This window comes from Scomber japonicus, chromosome 2, assembly GCF_027409825.1.
Source record: "Scomber japonicus isolate fScoJap1 chromosome 2, fScoJap1.pri, whole genome shotgun sequence".
Taxonomy (NCBI): Eukaryota; Metazoa; Chordata; class Actinopteri; order Scombriformes; family Scombridae; genus Scomber; species Scomber japonicus.
Window position 1 is genome coordinate 8,051,317 of NC_070579.1, and position 10,575 is coordinate 8,061,891.

Genomic DNA, 10,575 nt, shown 5'->3' on the forward strand with positions numbered 1-10,575 from the left:
TATTTCTGAGTGTCTAAATCTGGATGACATGCACTTTTTTTCTCCACTTCTCTACATGTGATTTACTTCAATTTGGGATGTAATGGACACACTGACCACCAGGGGTCACTATTTAGCGTTATAGTGATATATTTAGTCATGTCTGAGTGAAGATGTTAATAAAAATGGGTTAGAGTTAGGGTTATATATTTCTTAACCCTCCTGTTGTCCTCGAGTCAAGGAAGAAAGGGAGGGAGAAAGAAGGAAGGAAAGAAGGAAGGAGGAAGGAAGGAAGGAAGAAGGAGGGAAGGAAGAAGGAAGGAAAGGAAGGAGGAAGGAAAGAAAGAGAGAAGGAGGGAGGGAGGAAGGAAGGAGGGAAGGAAGGAAGGAAGAAGAAAGGGAAGGAGGGAAGGAAGAAGGAAGGGAAGGAAGGAGGAGGGAGGAAGGAAGGAAGGAGGGAAGGAAGAAGGATGGAGGGAAGGAAGAAGGAAAGAAAGAGAGAAGGAGGGAGGGAGGAAGGAAGGAAGGAGGGAAGGAAGGAAGAAGAAAGGGAAGGAGGGAGGAACATGTGATTTACTTCAATATGGGATGTAATGGACACAGAGACCACCAGGGGTCACTATTCAGCGATATAGTGATATTTTTAGTCATGTCTGAGTGAAGATGTTTTAGGGTTATATATTTCTTGCATCAGATTTATCTCTTTTTCAGTGTGTATGTTATTTCTCCTGAATGATTTAATCCCTAAATGAGCCTGATATATACTATAATTAGTTACCTGTCTGGAAAAGTAGTCTCATTTTCACCTAGTGGCCACAAGCTGAATGGCACTCAAGTCCAGAAAACTTTAAAATAACGAAAAAACTGTACAAAGGTATTTAAAACTTACTCTTTGCATTATAACAATTTGAAGTATTCATCCTTCCTTCCTTCCTCCCTTCCTTCCTTCCTTCCTTCCTTCCTCCCTTCCTCCCTCCTTCTCTCTTTCCTCCATCCCCCTTCTTCCTTCCTTCCTCCCTCCCTCCTTTCCTCCCTCCCTCCTTTCCTTCCTCCCTCCTTTCCTTCCTTCTTCCTTCTTTCCTTCCTTCTTCCTCCCTCCCTCCCTCCCTCCCTCCCTCCCTCCCTCCCTCCTTTCCTTCCTTCCTTGACTCAAGGACAACAGGAGGGTTAAATCTACAATAATTTCAGCTCCATTTCTCCCTTGTTATTCATGCAAGAGGAGGGTTGCTGTTAATCAAAGTGTAAAAGTTATCCAAAATAGACACCCAGATTCTTTTCAAGCGTGTGTGTGTGTGTGTGTGTGTGTGTGTGTGTGTGTGTGTGTGTGTGTGGTACCGTGTTGCCAGCGAGCCGGAGGGCATGCATGGCTTGTGTTAGCTGCTGGGAGTGTACACAGTCTGCTGTGTAATGTGGAGCTCCTCCTCTCAGGACGGTGAATCCTCTTGTGTTCGTCTGACTACTTCTCTGGCCTGCTGCTTGCAGACTGACATGTGTTTGGTCATCAGGGTGATGTGAAGCTTTTCTTGGGTTTGGGGGGCGGGGGGGTCAGAGTGATCAGCAGGGTCCTTTCCTGGTCAGAAGAGCCTGTTATAAACCCAGCAAGAAAATCACACAAGACCAGTTCTCATAACTTAATGATTTGTAGGTTTTGCTGTGATTTAATGCGACACATCATTCTTCAAACAGGTTCAAGAAGTAATATTTGACCAAATGCACCAATTTGATGCATTAAATGTCGATACACTTACACTATGCAGGCATTAGAGAGTTAAAGTAGACTTATGGCGCTTCTCCACTACACAGTTCCAGCACGACTCGACTCGACTCAGGGTTTTTTTTTGCGTTTCCACTAGAGATAGTACCTGGTACCTGCTACTTTTTTAGTACCTGCTCTGCTGAGGTTCCAAGCGAGCCGAGCCGATACTAAATGTGACGTCGACAGACTGCCGGCCACTGATTGGTCAGAAGAGTTGTCGCTGGAAGAGTCATGAGCCGTCCCACACAAGAATCAAACCCGCCATTTTTAAATACCGGCAACAGTGTTACAGCGATTCGGCTCAATTTTGTTGCTTTGAGTTTGACAGAAAGCCACATACAGCAGCAAGTACACCATCGCCTCCATGTCCTCCGTTGTTTATGTGTTTGTGTCGAGTAGAAAACGAAGTCACGGCAGTTTCGCGGAGCCGTTGCTATGACGACCCCGCCCACGTTGAGTAGGTACTTCTTGTAATGGAAAAGGTCGTTTCTGGAGCCAAGTCGAGCCGAGCAGTGCTGGTACTGTGTAGTGGAAAAGTGCCATTATATTACATGTAACTTTTTATATACTTATACACTTATGTGACAAACAGAAATCAACTTATTCTTTAATATTTTTCACCTACTACACTGACTATGATCAGGATATTCAGGATTTAGCTAAACTGTGTAATATTTTCCATCAGAGTCTCAGTGCGGTAGAAATTTTCTGGTTGGGTTCTTTCAGAGCTTTTTGACGAAGGTTTTAGGTTGTGGAATGATGGTTTGCCTTATTTGCATGGCTGCCATATTTGATTTATGTCGTACTCAGAGTTGGGAAACAATACATGTGTGAGATAACGGTGATCAATGCAGGAAGGTTTGGGACAAAAATGAAGAAAAAAAGCAGAGATGCAATAACTACAAATATCTAAATCAGCAGAAAAAGATTATGATTATCTAGAGTTCCCATCGAATCAGCAAGATTTAATTATTGCTAATAATCAGCTTTTATAGTCTTCTATAGATTTGGTAATGCAGCAGTGAGCTTATTCTTCATGGTGCTTCTTTAATAATCAACCATCAATCAATAATCTGAAAGGTTCAAAACTACTAATAATCTGCTAGAATTTACATTTTGCTATATTTAAATGATTATATATCTGTAATTATTGATTAACCTTCGTGTCGTCCTGCCGGGTCAAATTGACCCCGTCTGTTTTGACTGTTCCTTCCATCCTTCCTTCCTTCTTTCCTTCCTTCTTTCCTCCCTTCCTTCCTTCCTTCTGTCCTTCCTCCCTTCCTCCTTCTCTCTTTCCTCCATGCCCCCTTCTTCCTTCCTCCCTTCCTATTTTCCTTTCTCCCTCCCGTCCTTCCTTCTTCCTTCCTTCCTTCCTCCCTTCCTTCCTTCTTCCTCCTTTCCTTCCTTCCTTCCTTTCTCCTTTCCTTCCTTCTTCCTCCTTTCCTTCCTTCCTTCCTTCCTCCTGTCCTTCCTTCTTTCTCCCTCCCTCCTTTCCTTCCTTCTTCCTTCCTTCCTCCCTCCTTTCCTCCATTCCTCCCTCCCTCCTTTCCTTCCTTCCTTGACTCGAGGACAACAGGAGGGTTAAATCTACAATAATTTCAGCACCATTTATCCAGTCGTTGCTGCTCTAAAGAACATCAACCGTCTGATGTTCCTACGATGTGCCAAAAAAAAAATATATATATATATATATCTTTGTCTTTCCAACCTGAGTATGTGGTAAATTAAATATGGCCGCCATGTGGAGAAAAAAAAGTCCAATAGGCTCCTTTGCCTTGTGCATGTGAGGCATGGTTTCTATGGCCGTCCTTCATGCTTGCTCTCTGTCTCTCTGCCCCTCTTTCTTTCCCTCTCTCTCTCTTTCTGTCCGTTCCCGGTTTTTATCTCTCTGTCTGTTCCATCCCTCCATGTTTTTGGTGGAGACGCATGGTATTACATTTTACACACGTGCTTGTCGAAAAGGGTTCAGCTGCTACTTTTTTATAGGGCAAGCAATGTGAATGCTTGATTCCATACATTTTTTTATTGATTCATGCTTGGTTAAATTATATATATATATTTTCTTTTGTGGTTTGTTTCAGCCAGATGGGTGCAGGTCACCACACAGGGCAACACGAGAGACAAAATGTGGATATTATCTTTTAAATAATACAATACAAATACCTGAATTGTCCGAGTCAGGTTAACTGCTACCCATCTGGTATGTTAAGAAGATTAAGATATAAAAAAGAGCTACTGTTTGACTAAAGTTGAATATTGTCATTAAATAAATACATTCACATTCAGGAAACTCAGGAAATGACATTTGACCATATGGAGTGATGTCATACACTATGACATCATATTAAATCTCACTTCTTTTCCTTCTCTTTTCTCCCCTTTTTTTATCTCTTTTCTCCCCCATCTTATCACTTCCTCTCTATCTGTCCCTCCTCCTCCTCTCCGTATTCTCCGTCTCGGCGCTCCTCCTCCTCCTCACAGACCATCACAGACACCAATCCGATGCGTCGCTCCACCTCCAGCCTGGTCCACGGGCGCACAGGCCGGGGCGTGAGGCTGGACGACTACTCCCTGGAGAGGGTGGTGTCCGAAGAGGGGAGGCACGGCGGGGGGCGCAGGCACAGGGGCCGGAATCACCGCACCCCCTCCCAGCCGTCCCTGACCAGATACACTGATGCTGACACGGGTGAGTCACTCATGGACAATGGTGGAGAGTCTCAAGTGATGGAGTTATGAGATTTAATTACAAAATAAATGTAACTGTAAAAAAAAAATGTGGCATTAAATTAGAAAATGAATAGAAAGCAAAGAAGTAAGAAAACTCCAAGTTAGCAATACTGAAGGGAGGAAGGAAGGAAGGAAGGAAGGAGGAGAAAAGAATGAAGGAAGGAACATTTACCCTAACAGCTGATCTTAGGAAAGAAGGAAGGGAGAAAGGAAGGAAGGAAGGAAGGAAGGGAGGAAGGAAGGAAAGAAGGAAGAAAGTAAGGGAGGAGGAAAGGAAGGTAGGAAGGAAGCAAAGAAGGAAGAAAGGAAGGGAGGGAGAGAGGAAGGAAGGAAGAAGAGAAAGGAAGGAAGGAATGATGGACTGAAGGAAGGAAGGAAGGAAGGAAGGAAGAAGAGAAAGGAAGGAAGGAATGATGGACTGAAGGAAGGAAAGGAGGAAGGAAGAAGAGAAAGGGAGGAAAGAAGGAAGGAAGGAAAGAAGGAATGATGGACAGAAGGAAGGAAGGAACATTTACCCTAACAGCTGAAAATATTGGTTAGAAAATTAGAAAAGTCATCAAATATAATAAGTTACATTTAATGCCTTCTGTTATTTTGAGTACCAGCCTCACATTTTACATTTTTCACTTTCCTTCCTTCTTTTTGGACGACTGGTTTATGAATTAACTCAGAGGACCGGGTGTATTAAATATGCAAACACTAACACGACTGATTCCTGCTCTTTATTCCAAGTTTAAATTTCCAGTGAAGGTGCTCTTCCTGTTTGTAGAGCCTTTCATGTCGGCTCGGTGCATTCGGTGCTGTTTCAGAGCTCGAGGGGGTGGCGGGGGGGGGGGGGGGGCAACACACAATAGCAGCTGTTGAACCAATTAAGAGCAATCTGTGCTTTTATTGAGCTAAGAGAGCAGAGTTATCTCCATATTCACTAACTTTTTTGTGAGTCAAGTCTTGGCACAAAGAAGTCCTTGAAGGGAGCATTGTGTGAGCAGGAAGCCGCACTAATTACACACTTCAGCTGTAAAACTAATCCAACGAGGCTGCAGCAGTTAAATCCCCCTTTTATAATTGGAGGGCTCGTTAATCTGATGGAGAATCCTCTCCTCTGCTTCCTGGACTTCAGAGAGATGGGAGGAAGGAAGGAATGGAGGAAGGAAGGGAGGAACAAGGAAGGAAAGGAGGGAGGAAGGAATGGAGGAAAGACCGAAGGAAGGAAGGGAGGAAGGAAGGAAGAGAAGACAGGAAAGAAAGACAGAAAGAAAGGAAATATGGAAGGGAGAAAGGAAGGAAGGGAGGAAAGATGGAAGGAAGAAAGGAAGGAAAGACAGATGGAAGGAAGGAAGGAAGAAAGGAAGGAAAGACAGAAGGAAGGAAGGGAGGAAGAAAGGAAGAGAAGACAGGAAAGAAAGACAGAAAGAAAGGAAAGATGGAAGGGAGAAAGGAAGGAAGGGAGGAAAGATGGAAGGAAGAAAGGAAGGAAAGACACATGGAAGGAAGGAAGGAAGGAAGAAAGGAAGGAAAGACAGAAGGAAGGAAGGAAGGACGGCAGAAAGGAAAAGAAGACAGGAAGGAAAGAGGGAAGGAAAGAAGGAAAAAAGGAAGGAAGGAAGAAAGGAAGGAAGAGAAGACAGGAAAGAAAGAAAGGAAAGACAGATGGAAGGAAGGAAGAGAAGACAGGAAAGAAAGAAAGGAAGGAAGAGAAGACAGGAAAATTGTAAATAAAATTAAGCTAAAATAGAAAAAACGATCAATGGTCAGCTATGTGTGTGTGTGTGTGTGTGTGTGTGTGTGTGTGTGTGTGTGTGTGTGTGTGTGTGTTAGTCAAATACAGTGGATATATCTTCCACCTGTTTTTTTCTCGGCCTACAGTGTTTCCCTAGAAGTAAAGTAACAAAAAGCTGGATTTTGAACTATAAGGACGAATATATCGGCTGAAGCTTCATATTAGCTTTTAAATTACATTTTGGACTTCTAATGCTCAGTATGAACAGGAGGAATGATTTCAGCAAGAAAATCAGGTTTCAATGTTCATTTAGACTTCTGACTGTTATTTAAAGTCCTTTAACTCTGTCCTTGTGTTATATTTATGTGGCTCTTTTTATCCTTTTTCATGCACAAAACCAAACTATATAAGTGGTTGTCAGCGCTACATGTGGTGCAGTGGCATTCAAAGCTTTTCTAAATGACCACCTTGTATTGTCAAATGTAAACTGAGACATCTCCTCGGTAGGTCTGGGCACAGACCTCAGCACCACAACGCAGTCAGGCGACTTGCCACCCAAGGAGCGCGAGCGGGACCGCGGCAGGACCAAGGACCGTCGTCACCACCATCACCACCACCATCACCACAGCTCCATGGACAAGGAGCGCTACGGACCCGACCGCCACGACTACCCACACAGGCATCCACACGACCACCACTGGTCCCGTTCGCCCAGCGAGGGGCCGGAGGGGCGGGGTCACAGACAGGTGGGCCAAAAAGATGCCAAGATTTTAATGCCAAGGGTCACAAAATAGTAGGGATCTTGAAAGTGTGTTTCCTTGTGTGTTTTTTCTTGTTAATTTCAGCATGTGTAGAATCCTTTATATAGTCAACACAGGTTGGATTAAAGCCTCAAAAATGTTCTTTACTGTCATTTTGGATACTTCAGTGCTGACGTTCGTCATATATGTTACATTACAGTCAGTATCGCTATTGGCTATAAGGCTATTGTAAGGCTATTTGGGGAATTGACCTATGGCTAAGCAACGCCCCCCTCCACATTTTGCAGGAGGCCATTGATGATTTTTGGAAACAGAAAGATCAGATATCATCTAGAAGTCACCAAAAGGGTCTAAACTACGCATTGGAGGGATATATTAATCATTTTATTGTTGAGAAGGTCGATAAAAAGCTTCAGTTACAAGCCAAAATGTACAGGTCCCAGTGCAAACGTGATAAACCGCATCTCGTCGCCATCACCATCTCAGACAACATTGTTGACATCAAAGAGCCTCTGAAGTTAAGGTTTTTGGATCAGAATATGAGAAAAATATAACAGCCTTTTTACCATCTTTACCAAGAGTGTCTCTCCGTTAGTTTGGTGCTACAGTATTTACATTGAATCATCCAGCTTAACATTTGCCAACCTTTGTTATCTCGGCTATTACAGATAAGTTAATGAAGCTAAGCTCCAGAAGTTAATGTTAGTTTAACTTGAGCCCTTTGGACAACAGCTAACAATGATGTACGATCACCAAAGTACAAAAACTAGAAAAAGTGACATGATGAACAACGCAGCTAGGAGCTAACGTTAGGCTAACTTTAGCTAACTTTAGAGATGTTAAAGATAACTTTATATTTCTTTCCAGCAAAGTGACAATATGTTGCCTCAAATACGATGTCCTTGGTCTACCGCACAACTTCATCCAAAGAAGACACTTTTCTCGGTTGAGATGTGGCTTAATAAAGGGTCAAAAATACACCCCGTTGCCCAGCCTCTCAGGATACCTTGTGTCAGAGTTGCATGTACCCCATGAACACCGTTTGACCATTTTTAAACTGGGAATGGCTATACGCACTGTGATTGGCTCATCATGTTTGAGGGCGGGACTTAGCCGTAGGTCAATTACGCCAAATACTCTCCAGATATTTGACTGTTTAAAGTATAATGAGCTGTGTTTGTAATAGTTTTTATATGTTTGGATCCTGGTTTATCTGTTAACCCCCCCCCCCTCCCTCCCTCCCTCCCTTGCTTTTTGTCCCCACATCAGCGACTGTTTATTTATCCAGAAAGAGTTCACGCCTAGTTATTTATATTAACATACTCCTACTTATGGATATCAATTTCTCTTTTTTGTGTTATGCTTTTTTTCTTTGTCACTGTTTTTCTCTCTCTGTCCATTTTTCTTCAATGTGACATGTGGCTTCTTGGTGTCAATTTTTTGCCTCATCACTGTTTTTGAATGGTTTTCAATGGTGTTTATCTCTTCTTTATCTATCTATCTCTCTCTCTATCGCTCTTTCTATCTTTCTGTCCATCTTCCTATCTTTCTCTCTATCTACCTTGATCTTTGATTCACCACCACTCTGCTCTACTCTGGTCTCCGTTGTTGTTGTTGTTGTTGTGGTGCGTTTTGATTTTCCTTGTTTACATTTTGCTGTAGGGCAGTAGTTCGGTGAGCGGCAGCCCGGTCCCCTCCACCTCGGGGACCAGCACTCCGAGGAGAGGCCGTCGTCAGCTGCCCCAGACACCCGCTGTCCCCCGTCCGCATGTCACCTACTCCCCCGCCGTCCGCAAGCCCAGTTATGGCCCTCCGGGGCCGGGCCGCCTGCGCTCACCTTCGCCCCGACACTTCTCCCCACCAGACCACGAAAGAGGCTACCACCACCGACCTCCGTCACGCCACGGCTCCCCCCACCACGGGGGCTCTTCGTCCAGGCACGGTTCGCCGCGCTCCCCTAGACACCAGTCCCCGCGCTCGCCCCTCCACGGCTCGCCCAGGTCCCCTCACCGAGGCCGCTGGAGTGGGCCTCCGCCTGGGGACAGCCTGGAAGGCGACGGGCCTTTCTACGAGCGTGACTACGAGTACGAGCGGCACCACGAGCCCCCTGCCTATGAGCAAAGCCTCTCCCATGGCAACCCGCACCCACATGGGGGGAATCCTCACCCACACCCACGCTCACCTAGGACTGCCCGTCACGGGCCCCCTCCGCCCCCTCACCCGCATCCTCGCAGGGTGCCCAATGGCTACCGCTCATCTTCACCTTCCCCACATCGAAGGGGACCACCGGGGGCGCCCCCCCACCCACACCACCGGCCCCCTCATGCCCGAGGGCCCCGCAAGGGCCTACATGAACCTTATAGTGAGACGGACGAGGATGACTGGTGCTAGCGACCACAGGGAGCGAGAGATAAGGGCAGGAGAGCAGAAGAACAGCAGCCTCCAGTGCTCTGGCCTTGAATATGTAGACTTTTAATAAAGCAGAGGTGGTAGAGGAGGGAGATGTTGGGGGAGGGGTTGGACGTCCTCCAGACCCTTCACCTTCACCCCTTGGACTCAAAATGTGAGGAAGGGGCAGAGGGGGAGGGGGATGATGGTGCTGCAAATAGCTTTTCACACATTTTGTGTAAGACTCAAATCAGTGACAGAGCAGCAGATGAATAACTTGATTTAAAAAAAAAAAAAAGACAAATGGGACACGGCGCGGGCTCAGTTTACCTCTCCCTCTCTCAGTCACAGAACTACGCTTCCCAGAATTCTCTGCTTGACCAGCAAGGCCAGGCTGCAGGAGGAAGAGAGAGGTGTGGGAACAGAAAGCGAGGGAGAAGCATGTCGTTGTAAAAAATAATTAATTAATTAAAAAAGAAAAAGGCCAAGGATGACTGCGGTTTGCGAGGCCTAAAAGCACTTCTCCCAGACTGACGCGGCGTAATTGGTTAGTTGTGTCAGATCTGCGCTGTTTGTCGCTGGCCGGTCTGCTTACTGTAAAAGCCTGAAAACGAGCTGGAACACAAGAGTCCACTGCTTCGACTCTGCTCCTCAACAGATACTTTTAAAAGGAAAATAAAATTAATAAAAAGCCAGGACCCCCTAAACCCTTACATGCCAAGCTATGCCTCCAGAAAAATCTAAATTGAACAATGAAGAACAAAATGAAACTTTACATGACAATGAAAAGAAAAAAAAAAAAAAAAGGGAGAAAAACCACTTTATCTTTAACCTTTTTCCTTTCCAAGGGACATAACCAGGAAGCTCCGCCTATACTGCAAAAACCAGCCAATCACAGCGCTGGCTGATATTCGATGAGTTTTATCATCTCTGTTTACTGTTAAAGACTCACTTAATGCTGAACTGGTGTGACATCACTTCCTGTCTGGTGGTGGTGGAGGTGGTGGAAGTGGAGATGGGTGGGGTGGTGGGGGTGGGGTTGGGTTGGGTTGGCCGGAGCGCGGTGTGTGAGCTCACTTCCTGTTCCAGTACGCTTCGGAGGGAGGGGAGGGGTTGGGGTTGGGGTGAGGGCTAAGGTAACTAGAGAAGGGAGTCGGACACTTCCTTCGTCAAGCCCCTCCTTCCTCAGTTACTCGACCCGGCGCACGGCGAAGAATAACCCGACAGGGAATGACATCACACGG

At 45.4% G+C, this 10,575-nt stretch overlaps 1 protein-coding gene across 1 annotated transcript in view; it reads left to right on the forward strand.

The window, feature by feature from the left end:
* cacna1ab (calcium channel, voltage-dependent, P/Q type, alpha 1A subunit, b) overlaps nucleotides 1-9,799 on the forward strand; it is a 124,640-nt gene extending 114,841 nt beyond the window's left edge. Inside the window, exons 44-46 of the mRNA XM_053339471.1 lie at nucleotides 4,217-4,421; nucleotides 6,690-6,928; nucleotides 8,606-9,799. Of these exons, the coding sequence (XP_053195446.1) occupies nucleotides 4,217-4,421; nucleotides 6,690-6,928; nucleotides 8,606-9,334 (1,173 nt within the window). The 3' untranslated portion in view covers nucleotides 9,335-9,799. The remainder of the gene's footprint in view (nucleotides 1-4,216; nucleotides 4,422-6,689; nucleotides 6,929-8,605) is intronic.
* The last annotated feature ends 776 nt before the right edge of the window (nucleotides 9,800-10,575 follow it).